At 35.9% G+C, this 16,969-nt stretch overlaps 1 protein-coding gene across 1 annotated transcript in view; it reads left to right on the top strand.

The window, feature by feature from the left end:
* Positions 1–16,626, top strand: part of LOC150096714 (protein FAM151B-like) — a 95,042-nt gene extending 78,416 nt beyond the window's left edge. Inside the window, exon 5 of the mRNA XM_090408426.1 lies at positions 15,090–16,626. Coding sequence (XP_090264552.1) covers positions 15,090–15,372 — 283 coding nt within the window. The 3' untranslated portion in view covers positions 15,373–16,626. The remainder of the gene's footprint in view (positions 1–15,089) is intronic.
* The last annotated feature ends 343 nt before the right edge of the window (positions 16,627–16,969 follow it).

Here is a 16,969-nt window from a genome sequence, read left to right as displayed (position 1 = left end):
GATTATTAATTTGACATTTTTTGAAGGTAAAGATGGTAAATAACTTGGTATGAGATTTGACCAAAGCTAGATAATATATAATTAGAAGTATAGGTGATATATGATTAGATTACATTAGATCAGTAGATAATTAAAATTAATATATAAATTAGATATACAAAATTAGATTAATATAATTAGCTGAGATGATATATAATTAGAAGGCTAAGTAATTAGCATTACCACTCTCTAACCAACAGGTTGTGGGTTCATATTCCACTGTAGGCATGAATGTTTGTAAAGTCTGCTCTGGACAAGCTTGTATAGCTCCTTGAGTTTATAAACTTTGGCTTTTTATTTAAAAAAAACAAAGTGCTCAACATAAAGAACCAATAACCAAGCACAGAATTACATATGAAACAGTCAAAAAATATGAATAAAACCAAAAACGAAAAAAAAAAAAAAAAAAGGAATTATACAAACTATGAATGCAAAAGAACTGAAAAAAAAGGACAAAAATCTGTTATACATACACAACAAGCCAGCAACCTGACAGATTCTAGCCATTTCATTTAAAATGTCACCATGAGCTTGCCACATTGTATTTATGAAATAAATACCATGTGGCAACATATTAAGAGGAGTTTGGTTGGTTCGAGAGTAGTTGGGAGTAATTTATTTTTAATAAAAAAAACAAAGTGCTGAACATAAGGAACCAATAACCAAGCACAGAATTACATATGAAATAGTCAAAAAATATGAATAAAACCAAATAACGAAAAAAAAAGGACAAAAATCTGTTATACATACACAACAAGCCAGCAACCTGACAGATTCTAGACATTTCATTTAAAATATCACCATGAGCTTGCCACATGGTATTTATGAAACAACATATTAAGAGGAGTTTGGTTGGTTCGAGAGTAGTTGGGAGTAATTTATTTTGTTTAATTGCCAGAAGGACAATAAATAGGGTCTTTTTGTGTTTATGGTGCAGAAATGAGTGGAAGGTGGATAATTATTATGGGTGATTTCAATTATGGTAACATTGACTGGAAAGAGAAGAGGGCACATGGGAGGAAGGAATTGGATTTTATGCGATTATTAAGGGACGACTATCTGCGGCAGCATGTAGTGGAAAATACCAGGGGGGCAGAGAGTGCTTGGCCTAGTAATTGCAACTGAGAATGTGGCTGTAACGAACATGACCATGTTGCCACCAATTGGTGAGAGTGACCATAAGGTCATGACTTGGGAGGTGGTTAAAGGAAGTGGAATTTACAATTAAGACAGGGTACATGTGGAATTACCGGGCTGGTAAGTATGACAAGCTTAGGTGTGTTCTTGGCTCAGTGCCATAGCATGTAAAACTGCAAGGGCTGGATGTTGTGATAGTGCATGGGAGGTGGTTAAGAAGTATTTGCAGGAGGCAATGGTTGACTGTATACCAGGAGTCTGAATAATAAATCAAGTAGGGGTTAAATGGATGAATAACACTATTAAGCTTGAGCTGCAAAAAAAGAAACAATTGTGGATGGAATTTAAGGAGAAAGGTGACCAGCAGGCACAGGAACAGTATAAAGCTCAGGCCAAGATGGTAACAAGGGTGGTAAGAAAAGCAGAAGCGGATTACAAAAGAAAATTGGCCATGCAGGCTAAAGAGAATCCCAAACAGTTTTTTCAATATGTTGCAAGTAAAAGGAAAAATATTCATGCAGAATGAGCTTAAAAAATGCTGAGGGTAGGGAGGTAACCGAATCAGTTGATATAGTGGAATTACTGAGCGAGCACTTTGCAAGAGTATATCATCCAGGTGGTGACATTGCAGGAATGGAAGAACCAACAGCTTATGGAATTGTAATGAATGAAGTAGAGGTAACTAGTCTATTACAGAACCTCAATGTCAATACATCTGTGGGATTGGATGGTATACCAGCTCGTGTCGTACGTGAAGCAGCTAAAGAATTGTCAGTGCCCTTGACCATTTTGTTTAATTTGAGCCTCGGGTCTGGGTCAGTCCCAAGGGGATGGAGGGAGGGGAAAATAGTTCCGCTGCATAAAGGTGGTTCCAAGGCTGCTGTTGAAAATTACCGGCCAATCATCATAACAGGAATCATTATCAAGATTGGAGAAAATAGTCGAGAAAAATACAAGATTGGATAGAAGAAAATGGGATACTGTATCGGGGACAGCATGGCTTTGTGAAGGGTAGGTCATGCCTCAATAACTTGCTCACATATTATAACACAGTGATGGCTGAACTGGATAAGGGTAATGGGTTTACAGTGATTCTACTGGACCTTGCTAAGGCCTTTGACAGGATACCACATGGAATTCTAATCAGTAAATTGCAGCATATGGGGATGGATATAGGGTTGGTGAGATGGATAGGAGGGGGTGGTTGATGGAGAGATATCAGAGAGTGGTTTATTCAGGAGTAGAGTCCACAAGCTGGCCTGTGACTAGTGGTGCTTGAACAGATCCACAAGGATCTGTTCTTGGACCACTGCTGTTTAATTTGTTCATTAATGATATAGGAAAGGATCTGAGAGGAACAGTTCATTTGTTTGCGGATGATGCAAAGTTGGGTAGGGCAATAGTGAATGCAGATGATGTCAAAATTTTGCAGGATGATTTGGATAGATTGGAGGTCTGGGCTATGGAGAATGGATGTCAATTTAATGTGGCAAAATGTAAAGTTATACATTTTGGGGTATAAAGATTAGTAGCAGTTTACTACATCGGTGGAACTCTACTCCAGGAAATTGATGAGGCACAAGATTTAGGAGTGTTGGTGGATAAGGAGTTGAAGTTTAGGGGGGCACATTGCAAAAGTGGCTAAATCAGCTCATCAAATCACTTGGTTGCTGAAGAATACGTTGACAAGCAGGTTATTGTTCCTCTCAGAAACTTAGGTGACAGATTTAGTCACCTAAGTTTCTTCTTGATGGGGAGGAGGTTGAGAGGATCCAGAGGCAAGTGACCAAGTTGATAGCAGGTCTGTGGAATGAACCTTATGAGAACAGGTTGAGGATTTGTGAGTTGCCAAAATTGGTTGATAGGCGGAGGAGGAGAGATATGATTGAGACATTCAAATTACTGAAGGGTTTCTATAAAATTAATTCAGAAGATATTTTTGAGAACAGGGCTGGTTGTGGGAGGACTAGGGGACATCCATGGAAACTGGGCAAAAGTGTGGTTAGTAAAGGTGTTAGAGCTGGGTTCTTTACTTTTAGAGTGGTGAATGAGTGGAATGGGCTGCCAGAGTCTGTGGTGGATGCTGTGACAGTGAATGAGTTTAAGGCGAGGTAAAATAGATACTGTATGAATGTCGAATAGTTGTGATGAATATGATTTGGGGCCTCCCTCGATGAGTCTAATGACTCCCTGGAGTTGCCCGTAATAATAATAATAATGTAAGGAAATCTCAGTGGTGGAAGTTTTGTTTTGCTGGTATGTTTTTGTTTGAGTTTTTTCTTTGTTGTAGAAAGTAAGTAGTCTGGTATGGGAATATTGCAATCTTGATAATGTTTGATTAAGCTTGACTTTATGGTAGATTCAGTATAATAAATATTGCATTCTGACTGTCAGTTAAACTTATAAAGAGCATTATGGCATAGTAACACATCAGACTGAGCTATTGTGATTCTGTGTTTTAGTAGATTTTGTAGTTTGTTTCTGGCAATGGGAACAATTTTATAATTTTAATATTTAAAGATTTGCTTTATGACTTCAGAAATGTTTTGGATATATGGAAATTTTAGTACTATATATGATTTGATACGTGGTTTTAAGATGGTACATGATTTTGGGCTGAGTGAATAACATACTTTGTGAGTTGTTCATGATACTGTCAAGAAGTGGAAGAACTCTTTCAGACAAATAATTTCTTAGTTTAAAGCCATAACAGAAGATGAGTATTTGTAGACATTAATGAATTGTGCAAATATGACAGATTTTTTGATACAATAAGGATGATAGAAGGTAAATTATTTTCTTCAGTGGAGAATTTTAATCTGATATGTTTCTAAATTTAGCATCTAAAGACGAGAGAATATTACTAGGCAATATGGTAGTTTGTTTGATATGTTGGAATAGTTAATTGGTATTTTGAAATAACCATTGTATGGCATTCGCATTTCTAATGCCCAGAACATTGTCCCCATATCTACCATAGTTAGAGATGCCAATAGGTATAGAGGTGGGTGGGGGCTGTAGGAGTTCTACTTCCATGTTGGGCTAGAAAAAGTTCAGCAAGTATACTGTTAATGTTTTGGCTCATCAGAAGACCAAAAATTTGTTCATAAAAGCTATCATCATTTAAAGAAATTAACTGAGATTATTAATTGTGTTAGTGAAAGGATATCAGTAGGAGATAATTTTGTATGTTCAAATAGGCTCTAGTTATTTATAAGCAGTGTATCATGGACAATGTCTAGGGTTTTGGGCACATCATCATTAGTATAGATGAAGGTAATGCTTCCGTAGCACAACTGGAAGAACAACAGAAGAAATCATTGCGACCTTTGATTGAAAAAGACCTGGGTTTGATTCTCGGCTTGACAAGGGAATCTTTATATGGCTTTTTCAATTGAAGGTGAGTTAGCTAATCCCATATGGAGGTAGCATAGTTTTTTCCCTCCCAGAAACTTAGGTTTTTCATCCCACATACAGACAACTCGGCCATGAGAACACACAATTTATGGACAAAAAATAATGTTGGTGGTGGTAGTAGTGTCATTGTGTGTAGGTGGAAAGTTAAGTAGTAGGGGAGATGGAGAGATGTGTGCAGCGGAGTAGAGTGGAGTGTCTTTCCACGATGAGTCCTTGGAGGGGGTCACAGAATAATAATAAAATAAAGAGGCATCTAAAGAAGTGATAAAATATCACTAATTAATATGGTGGTTTGTTTGATATGTTGGAAGAGTTAATTGTATTTTTTTTCATAAATTTTGAATATTTTAGGAATAGTTGTAATAGTAATGAGATAAATTTGGATAAAGGGACTGTTGTGTTGTGTGGTAGAAGAAATATGAATTATATTTCTTCTAGTATATGTCTTCAGTATTATTTTGTAAGTATGAGAATCATCAACAAAGTATAGAATTTTATTATAATAATCAGTTTTGTTTACTATTACTGTAATATCAACTTTACAATGATAATAATGCTGGGGTTGTTTTGTAATCTTTTTATAGCATGTGAAAGCTGTGGTGAGAGATTAGGTATTGGAATTATTTTACTATTTCTGATATCTTTTTGAAAAACATTTTCTTAGGATCATTTTCTAAGAAAATCCTTAAAGGGAAATAGTATAATTTAAACATTTGTTTAAAATGTCCATTTCTTATAGAGAAAGCAAAGAAACATAGAGCCAAAATTGTTATATTTACTCTCTTTGGGTATGGAGTAAGTGAAGGTGGGATATGGTTGTTTGTAAGATTTTTCCATTTTTTATTATTATGATGCTCTTCTATTCTGTAGGAATTCCTGCTAATTAATAATTGTAATCTGTTGAAGAAATTTTGCCATTCCTCCAAATCTAAAATATGTTTTGGACTATTTTTATTCCTGATATAGTTATTTGTTTGTGCTTTTATGTTGTATGTAGCACCTGTTTAATTAGATTAGAAAACATGGTAGCAAATTTATTACCAGGAATGGATTTATGACACTGTACTCTATCAAATTTCTGTATAACATTACGTGAAAGGCATTTCTTTAAAAATTGTATATGTAGTTTCTGCTTGTAATATTTTAAAATCATATTGGTATATTACTGTTGACATTGGTTTGTGCAAGTAGCAGGAAACAACAAACTCAGTGTAGTTTCTTGTGGAGTATGTAGAAGAAATATAAATTTTAAGATAGCCTAAGAAAAGGAGTATTGAAATGGCAAAGAAACAATGTATTAATATAAGTTATCATGATGCTTCTAATCCTTTAATATCAAATTAAATTTAAAAGCAAAGATATTTTGGCAGTGCGGCACTCCAAGAAAGTGCTCTTTTAGTCTAATTATGACCCTTGGTCACAATTAAACTAAAAGAGATATAATCGATGTATCTATATGAGGTAAAGAGGGTTATAATCAGATTAAAAAGAATGGAATGTGATCATAAATGTCAAAAAACTACATACTATAATTAAACATAAGTTTAAGTTATTTACACCTGCTATATATAAATCTTTTGAACACAGGAAATTTGTAGAACACTTAGTTTGCTTCTGTTCTTCCATTATTTAAAGGAGGTAACAGAAATGAAATCAAAGGTTATTGAAAAAAAAAAAAATTAATTAGCTACCTAAATTCCATAATTAAACAATATTCATCTCTATCACAGAGACATTTTCAGGAATAAATATTAAAACTGTAATAACACACACAACAAGTGAAAAAAAAATTTATTTTAAGCCTCAAGTCCTTTGAGGGGCAACCTCTATGCTTTTGGTATTATAGTTATCTGTAAGTGTGACAATCATTACTAAAAGGGAGAAATTCATTTCACCAAAAATGTTTGTTTGCAAAAATTATTCTAAATTTTTCATTTGCATAACTGATGTAAATAAATGCTTTATTTCATTAGTTACACACACATACTATATGTGGTCAGTTACATATATGGTGAACTACAAGGATGGTGATTATGAGAAGCTTAGGAAAGCAGCTTGGAGCTATAGCATGGAATGAGGAAATAAACAGGAGGGAGATAAATGCTGTGTGGGAACTGACTAAGAGATATTTCACATCGATGTGGAAATGTATTCCAGTGGTCAAAAGACTGAATAAGATAGGTGTCAAATGTATGAATAAAGGGATTAAGTGCAAAAGGTGGTAAAGGATACTGTGGAGGCAGCACATGATGAATAATGGTAACAATCAATTGCATCAGGAGTATAAATAGCAGGCCAGGAAGGTGACTCATTTGATAAGGACAGCAAAAGTGCTGTACGAACATAAATTAACAAATCAGGCCAAGAAAAATCCTAGATGGTTTTTTCTGTTATGTTGCAAGTAGAAAGAAGAATGACTATAGTAAGATGATGTTAGGATAAAGATGGTGGAATGGTAACTGCTGCAGAGGATGTGATTGAGGTATTCTGCAAGCAATTTATAAGGGTGTTTCATTCTCATCAGGATGGCTTAATTGTTAGTGAGAAGGAGGTGTATGAGGATTAAATAAGCCTGATGCCAGTAAAGCAATAGGATTTAATAAATGTATCCATAGGTCTTAAGGGAATGTTCCAGGAAGTTGGCAGTGGGCATTGACATGCTTATGTAATATGTCTTACAATAGCACTGGTCCTGGGGGGGGGGGTAAAATTGTTCCACTGCATAAAATTGGTGATAAAGTGGCTAGAAATAATAGGCCATTATTAGTAGCTTATCTTTGCATTATTAGCAAACAATTGAAAATATCCTATCAGGCCATTCATACTCTCATTAAGATATAGATTAAACAACAGTCCAAGGAGTGATCTCTGCACACCACTGGTTATCTTAAAGCTAGCTGATTCCCCACCATGTACCACTCTCTGATGCTTGTCCATCAATCATCTGCTTATCTAAGTCAGGAATTTATATTCCAATCCGATATTCTTCCAGTTTATGCAAAAGCTTTTCACGTGGTATCCTATCAAATTCCTTTGCAAAGTTCAACAGTATCATAGTGTATCCATTCACTTTATCCAACTCAGCTGTAACATTATTACATGACTTCCCTTTAGTACATCTATGATGTACATTGCAAAATATAGCTTGTTTGTTCAGCCATGCAACCTCTTACCAACATACCTAAAATCTTCACCACTCAGGACATATTGATATGTCGGTAGTCAGACACATCAGTTTTTGCACCACCCTTGTGCATTAGAATTATCATCCATTCTTTCCATTATTGTGGCATCTTTCCTGAACCGAGAATCAAATTATAAAGACATTTCAGCCTACACTTGAATGAGGTTTTGACATTAGGAGCCTGCAGAAATTATTTATTGTAAGTGAGATCTGCAGAAAGTCATCATCATCATCATCATCAAATTCCTGCCATGCACCCTCAAGGGGTATACAGAATATGACAGTACTACATGAAAAAATTTACATCATTGCTAACTTCCTATCTACAATTTTCCTCCAAATCAGTCTGTTACTTGTCAAAACTCCAACATTATCAGATCTTATATTTCTATCGTCTAAGGCACTTTGTACTGTATCAATCCACCTATATCTTGGTCTTCCTCTGGGTCGTTTTGCTGCCAACCTAGCAGAGAACACTTGTTTACTAATCTTTCTTCACCCATTCTGTTTAAGAGACCATACCACCTGAGATTAGCTTGCTAACGCATTCCTGGATGTTGACAATGTAAGTTCTTTCCGAATATCCTCATTTTTAATATGATATTGCCATTGATGCCATCTGTTCACGCCTATAATCTTTCTCAGGACGCTCATATCTGTGGTCTCTAGTCTTTGGTCAAGAGTTTTACTTCTGACTCAGCTCTCAGATCCATAAGTTAAAACTGGTTTGAACACTGTCATGTATACAGCTAATTTAGTGTTCCAACTAATTTCTCTCTTATTACATATGAATTTATTCAGTTGACTTCCCATCATACCAGCTTTGCTGATTCTGTTGTCTATTTCTATATTTAATTTACCATCTTCAGTAAAAATCGTGACTAAGTAGCTGAAATGTTTTACTTGTTCCATAGGTTCTCCATTCACAACACAGTTGACATTTTCAATGATTCTGCCTATTTTCATTGCCTTTGTCTTTTTATTGCTAACCTTCATACCATATCTATTACAACAGTTATTCAATTTAGTCAGAGAACCTTTCAGACTTGTAGCGGATTTATTTAGAAGTATAACATCATCTGCATAAAGCAAAGAGCTGACATTAACATCTCCAATTTTGATATTATGTTTAATACCACTTTCCTTCATAATGTGATCCATATAGATAATGAATAACAGAGGGGATAATGTACATCCTTGTCTCACACCAGATTTAACATTAAACCACCTTCCTGTACTTCCTTTAATTCTAACTGCTGACTTACAACTGAAATAAAGACTAAGTATTGTTTGATATAATGCCCCATTGACACCATATAACTGTAGCATATTGAATAGCTTCTCTCTTGGCACCTTGTCATATGCCTTTTCCAAATCGACAAAACTTAAATACAGATCTTTGTTATATTCCCATTATTTCTGCACTATTTGTCGTAAAGTGAAGATCTGATCCTGAAAGCCTCTATTTGGCCTGAATCCAACTTGTTCTTCACCCAACTTTTCTTCCACAATTCTTCTCAACCGTTTCTCAAGTATACTTGCATAGATCATGCCAGGAACACTCAGTACGGAAATACCTCTGTAATTCTCACATTCAGTTTTATTTCCCTTTTTATATATGGGTACTATGAGAGATCTACTCCAATCATCAGGAATTCGTCCCTCTGTTCAGGCTTTCTGAACCATGCAGTGCAGCCACTGTAAGACTTTTATACCACCATACTTCAGCATTTCTGGTCGAATATCATCTATTCCTGCTGCCTTTCCGCATTTCAAGACTCTGATGGCTTTTTCTACTTAAAGTATGGATATGTATTCCTGACTGCATGAATGGTCAGTGTTTTTTACCACTGTGCTGTCATCACTGCTTGCTTAATTTAGCAGTTTTTCAAAGTAATTACTCCATACTTCAAGGATATCTTTTTCTCCTGTTTTCATGTCACCTTTATCATCTCTAACTCCTTTTACAGCACTCTTTCCTCCATTCATAAGCTTCTTCAATAACCTCCAAAATATTTTGCCAGCTTCTTGATATTTATTTTCTATATTCTTGCCAAAGTCCTCCCATGACGTTTGTTTAGCTAGTTTTACACAGTGTTTAGCATTCTTGCATTTGTCTCTGTATTCTCTAAGAGCACAAGCCGACTTATTTGTCAGGTACTTTTCATAGGCTTTCTTCTTTTCCTTCGCTGCCTCTTTAACTTCCTGTGTCCATCATGGAGTTCTAATTTTTCTGTCCTTGCAGACAACTTCACGACATGCCTCCCTAGCTGAATCAATCAGGGCTTTCTTCAAGGCTTGCCACTGAATCTCCAAGGTTTGATTCCTGTTCTCAAACTCTTTCATTTTTTCTTCAATAATCTTTGTGTATTTTAGTCTACAATTCACATCTGAGAGCTGCTCAACTTTTATTCGCTTTAAAACTTTCTTACATGTTATTCTTTTCAATATGAAATTTAATTTTATCTTACTCAAGTCTAAATAGTGATCACTTCTAATTTCAAATCCTCTGTACACTCTGGTGTCCTGCACCAGGGAGAAAACATCACTATCAACAATAACATAGTCAATGAGACTTTTCTTATTCCTTGCCTCTTCTTTCTATGTGAATTTGTGCACATTTTTATGTTGGAACATGGTGTTAGTTATAACCAGTCCATGTCCTGAGCAGAAATCCAACGAATATTTGCCATTATTATTAGCTTTGCTCTTTTCTCCAAATTATCCCAAAATATTTTTGTATGTCATACAATCATTTCCTACTCTGCTATTTAGATCCCAACAAGGACCAACTTTTCCTTTTTCATTGTGTCAGTTGCTTTTTCTAAAGCTTCAAAAGTTCTTCCACTTCTACCTTAGTAGAACCTTCTGTGGGACCATAGGCACAAAATTGTCCAGTTCCCCATTCTCATATTTTCCCACATTACTCTACTTGAGACTGTCTGCCATTCAAGAAGATTAGCCTCGTATTTTGTGTTGAATACTATGGCTACTCCTTCTTTTCCTTGATTGTCATTGCCTGAATATAACATTTTATATTTATTGCTCAGAAAGATCTCACCAGTTTTTGTCTTTTTGGTTTCAGTCACTCCTATTATGTCGATCTGCTACTTATCCAATTCCTCAGCTAGCTCCATTTCTTTGCCATTCAGGCTTCTTATGTTGATAGTACTGATCTTTAACTCTGGTGATGTTGAGTTGGGGATGTGTTTTCAGATTTGTTCCAGTAGCTGATTTTTCGCTGTATGCCCAGGTTCCCTGGTGAAAACAACTGGGGCCTTGTTTATCCAGGCGATGCCCCAGCCGGCATGAAATTTTCTCATGTTGTACCATCATTTTTCATTTTGGTTTAACCAATTAGAATACAATTTGGTTGGGTAAATCCCAAATTGCCAGCCTATCCTTGTTTGTTCAGTATCCAAGTAGATATCCAACAGGGTGCACCACGAGAAGGTGAGGATTGGACATTAGGTTAGAAGCCCTGGTCAGTTCTCCGCATTCCTTTAAAGGCTATGTGGAGGTCTCGTCTCAGTTATACAGCTTTGACCCTTAAGCACCCCCTGCAGAAAGTCAAGGAAATTTAATCATCATGGGAGGAATGGTGAAAATGTATGTGTGTGTAAGTTCAGCTATGGTATGCAAACATGATAATGATATGAATGTCACTGAGCATTATGTATATGGTAAAGGGGTGGAAATATGAACTTCGGGTTAGAACTTTTTGAGTGTATCTAAGGAGCACAAAGAAAGTTTGCCAACTGGGCCAAGCAGGCTGTAGATTTGAGTATTAGATAAAACTGGGTGGTAATTTATTTCTATACACCAAAGCATAGGAACAAGGAGTTGAGTTCATTGCTTTGGTGAATACAATGTGACCTGAAATTGTTGACATTAGTGAAAAAGGATATAGTACATGACCTCCCTTTAGTAAGTCTATTCTTCTGACACAAAGGTGTTGTCTGCATTGAGTAAAGATATTCTTCCACATTCATTTTTTTCTTTTACTTGCAGTATCATGATAAATGCTGTTGGGTTGTTTTTAGCCTTTACATACCGTACATGTGACTATGCTTTATATATTTCATAACTCTTCTCTTTCTTGTTTTACAATATTCCTCCCATGCATCTTATGAATGTCTTGCTTAATAAGGTTGTTGTACATCCATTTCACTCACATCCTAATTGTTCTTTGAACTCTAGGACATATTCAGATGCCACATTATTTAAACATATTCCCCCCCCCCCCCCCCCCCCACACACACACACTGCTGATCTTCCTATTCATTAAAGATAGTATTCTCATGAGTTTGTCATAATTTAGATTGTAATGGACAAAATCCCAAGTCCTAACTTAGTGGTATTTAACATTCCATACATGGAAGTTTTGGATTGCAATTGATCATAAAATGACCATCCCCAAGTTTTAGCAAATTAATGCAAATCTAATTAAATTAAAGATGCCAAAGAATTACGTTCTTGTTTAATCCTTTAACCAAGTGTAAGCAAACAAAGTTTCTGCATGAAGCATCTTCACAACTAGGCTACTTGTGTTTAGAGGCTAGTGACCTCACATTGAACTATGTTTGCTTATACTTGGATAAAGGACAACAAGACTAAGGTATGACACCTTTTTGCTACTTTTATATGGAAAATATGACTTCTGCATTACTTGGGTATCTCTTCTAGGTCAGGCTCCCACTGATAACATTTTAATAATGTTTGTCTTTGGACTTGATTCCAGGAAGCAGAGCGGTTCTGCTTGCTGATAGTTTTTGCTTATCACTGAGTAGAGATGAGATTTTGATGAGTTTAGGAGTGATCTTTTAAATCATCAGAGTTTTTGAAAAGAGGTATCACCTTGCACCTGAATAGTACCTCAATAAAGGTTGAAACTGGTCTGGATGGTGATCCCTCCAATAATACATAGCATCTTACACACCCAAGAGGATGTGTGCTTTGCATTATTATTATTATTTATTATGATTATTATTACAGGCAACTCCTTGTTGCCTGTAATTATTAATTAATAATTTAATTAATAATAATTAAAATCGAGGGAGGCCCTAACATCATGTCAAGAACAACTATTCGTCTTTCACACAGTATCTATCATACCTCGCCTTAAACTCATTCACGGTCATATCATCCACAACAGACTCTGGCAGCTTATTCCACTCGTTTACCACCCTCCGAGTAAAGAACCTAGTTCTAACACCCCTGTTAACCACATTTTTGCCCAGCTTCCATGTATGGCCCCTAGTCCTCCCAGCTCTAATCTCAAAAATATCTTCTAGATTAATCTTATAGAAACTCTTCAGTAATTCGAATGTCTCAATCATTTCATCCCTTTTTCACCAATTTTTGCAACCCACAAATCTTCAATCTTTTCTCATAAGGTTCATATCACAGACTTGCCACCATCTTGGTCACTCGTCTCTGGATTCTCCCCATCAAGAAGAAACCCTGGTGCCCATATCTGGGCACAGTAGTCCAGATGGGGTCTTATCAGGGCTCGATATAGAGGAACAATAACTTGTTTGTCTCTGCTCGTTAAAGTATTTTTCAGTAACCAAATCCCGAATCCCTAGCCTCAACAATCTCCTTGAGTATGGTTCCACCAACGTGATATACTGCTGCTAATCTTTTCACTACAAAATGCATAACCTTACACTTTGCCACATTAAATTGACATCCATTTTCCTTAGCCCAGTCCTCCAAACTATCCAAATCATCCTGCAAAATTTTGACATCCTGTGCACTCACTATTGCTCTACCCAACTTTGCATCATCATCAGCAAACATGTGAACACTTTCTCTCAGATCCTTTCCTATATCGTTAATGAACAAATTGAAAAGTGGTGGTCCAAGAACAGAACCCTGCGGCACACCACTAGTCACAAGCCATCTTTTGGACTCCACTCCTGAATAAATCACTCTTTGGTATCTTTCCATCAACTGCCCTCCTATCCATCCCCATCTGCTCCAGTTTACTGATTAGTGTTTCATGTGGTATCCTATCAAAGGCCTTGGCAAGGTCCAGTAGAATCACTGAAAACCCATTACCCTTATCCAGTTCAGTTGTTACTGTGTTATAAAACGTGAGCAAATTACTGAGGCAAGGTCCAGTAGAATCACTGAAAACCCATTACCCTTATCCAGTTCAGTTGTTACTGTGTTATAAAACGTGAGCAAATTACTGAGGCATGATCTACCCTTCACAAAACCATGTTGTCCCCCATACAGTATCCCATTTTCATCTATCCAATCCTGTATTCTTCTCTTGACAACGATTCCTGATATGCTAATTGGTCAGTAATTTACAACAGCAGTCTTGGAACCTCCTTTATGCAGTGGAACTATTTTCCCCTCTTTCCACCCCCCTCGGGACTCAGATTAAACAGAATGGTCAAGGGTACTGACAATTCTTTAGCCGCTTCACGTACGACACGAGCTGGTATACCATCCCATCCCACAGATGTATTGATATTGAGGTTTTTGTAATAGATTACTCGCCTCCACCTCATTCACCACAATTCCCATATAAACTTTTGGTTCATTCATTTCTGCAATGTCACCACCTGGATGATATACTCTTGCAAAGTGCTCGCTCAGTAATTCAACTATATCAACTGATTCAGTTACCTCCCTACCATCAGCATTCTTTAAAATCATTCTGCCATATACATTTTTTCTTCTACTTGCAACAAATCGAAAAACTGTTTAGGATTGTCTTTAGCCTGCATCGCCAATGTTCTTTCGTAATCCATTTTTGCTTTTCTTACCACATTATGGGATACTAAGGCGATTAATGTGAAGTCACTAGCATCTATATGCAAGTAACCTAGTCATGAAGATTCTTCATGCACAAACTAAGTTTGCTTACACTTTGATAAAGGATTAAACAACTTCCTGCCATGCATAAAACAAAAATATATAGAGAGAACACAGGGGCATCCATGGAAGTTATGGTTGCTCTCAGTCAAGAAAGGGGTAAGAGCTAGATTTTTCTCCCAGAGAGCAGTGAGTGGAATAATTTGCCCTTAGGGGTAGTGAGTGCATCTAGTGTATATGAATTTAAGGGAAGGTATGATAGCTGGGATGGGTAATTTAATGTCCCTTGAAGAGTCCTTGACTCCCTGGAGGTCTCAGATAATAATAATAATTGTATGTCATTAACCTCGTGTGTGTGTGTGTGTGATATTGAATGCTTTTTTCGAAAGATTTAAATGTAGTATTCTCAGTTTTAAAGAGAAAAATATTTCTGAGTTAAACTATTAATTCTGCTTACTTTATGTACTTTTTTTTTTTTTAGGTATACCCGTGAAATGATAGATCGCATGGTGGCCCTTATTAAAGAGTATACACTTATGCAACCTGTCATATTTCCTGTGTATGCATCTTTATTAAAGTACTCCATTCCTGAAATGCAGAGACTATTATTTCAAGTTCCTAATAGTTCCCTGGCTGTGTGGTCAGCAAAAGGACATCCTGTTAGCATTGATGACCTCGTGGCAATCCGCAAGTCCTTCAACATTAGCCAGGTTTTCTATAACCTCCCTGATGAACAGTTGGAATGTTTTTTTTCTATTACTTGATACAATTAATGTTCATTTTGAGATGTTATATTTTTCCCTCCCCCACGTGACTGGGAATCTTCCTTAAGCCTGCAAAAGAGCTCTCTGTGTGTGTACGTGCACCATGGCTTATAAAATGTTACACTATAATGTGCCTCATTTATACTCTGAAGCAGCTTAGCACAGACGTAATTGTGCTTCTGTTGCATGCACAAGCTTTCCTGGTGGAATGGTGTACAGATGTGCCTTGCTAGAGGGCTTTCTGTGACTTGCAGAATTAGTTCCTTTCTTGACACTTCTATACTGTGCTCTTTCTCTTTGTTTTTTTTCTCCCTGTATGTGATGTGACCTGTTAAAGTAGCCAGGGAATGGTTAGCATTCAGTAAAATGCAACCAACTTTAATGTAAAAGCTATTTGTTGGGCAAGAGCAATATATTTTACTTGTGTGCTGTTAAATACTTGTGTGCTGTTCATTACACACCAACCCACCCACACATACACACACAGTGTTCATTTTAACTCTTTCGCTTTCTCCCTGTGCACATGTGTGTGTGTGTGTGTGAGTGAGAGAGTTTTACATATGTTGTATATTTATTCTGATGTCATTTGTAAATTATGCTCCTTATGTGTAGTGCATTAGATTCACTTTTTTCACAACTGAGTACATCATTCTTATTCAGATGCAGTTGATGTTAGATCATTTTCATTTTCAAACCTTTGCTGTACCTTTGTATATCAAGATTGGTGAATGGGTGAAAATTTTAGTGTGTGCACGCGCACACAAAATTTGTATATATGTACATGGCACCTGTATATGAATGTTTTCAATTCAAATTGTTAAATCACATCATACAGAGGAATTTTCTTCTGTAAAATTTTGGTTCTCCCACAAAGTGCTAAGTAAATGAATGAATTTTGTAAATGGCTGTATTTAAAGAAAATATAATTTCTGCATTATCTGCAACAGTTTTGCTACAAATTTCAATAATACACTATTAAAGTTTATCATCACATGATTATGATTACAGAGAAGCAATATTCCAATTAGTTTAAGTAAATATATATATAAAATCCTCTGTTATGAACAGTTTTATGATGATTTTTTAAGCATTCTTGTATCTGATATGTGGCTGTAAATCATTGTCATTACTCATTAATATTGCAGTGCTCTACAAACAAATTAATATGGCTGCATAAAATGTATTAGTATTTTTCTGTATGTGAGCTGCTAATACAATCAAAAACGTTTCATTGATTAAAATAAGATTTTTTAACGAGATGTTTCTTAACATATTCATGCCAGGTTGTAAATTCCCCAAAAGGTGGGAGCTTCCTTAACCACATTCTGTATCAGGTAGGCTTATTTTTGCAAATTTGTGAACATTCATAAAAACCCATTTCACTTTTTTTTAATAGCATTTTCATGTATTTAATGAATGTTTTTGAAAAAATCTGAATGATTTATTTTCTTAGAAAACTGTCACAAAAATAATGCAATATTTCAAGTAATTAAAAACGCTATTTAATCTTTAAAATATTTTATTATTGGAATCTTTTTTGCACACCTAGTAAAAAATACCTACATATGCATAGAAAGACTACAATTTTTAATTATAT

This window comes from Typopeltis vanoorti, chromosome 18, assembly GCF_054136105.1.
Source record: "Typopeltis vanoorti isolate ZY-2024b chromosome 18, IOZ_Tvanoo_1.0, whole genome shotgun sequence".
NCBI classification, from domain to species: domain Eukaryota; kingdom Metazoa; phylum Arthropoda; class Arachnida; order Uropygi; family Thelyphonidae; genus Typopeltis; species Typopeltis vanoorti.
The sequence above is the reverse complement of the archived record's forward strand: the minus strand, read 5'-3'. Positions and strand labels throughout refer to the sequence as shown.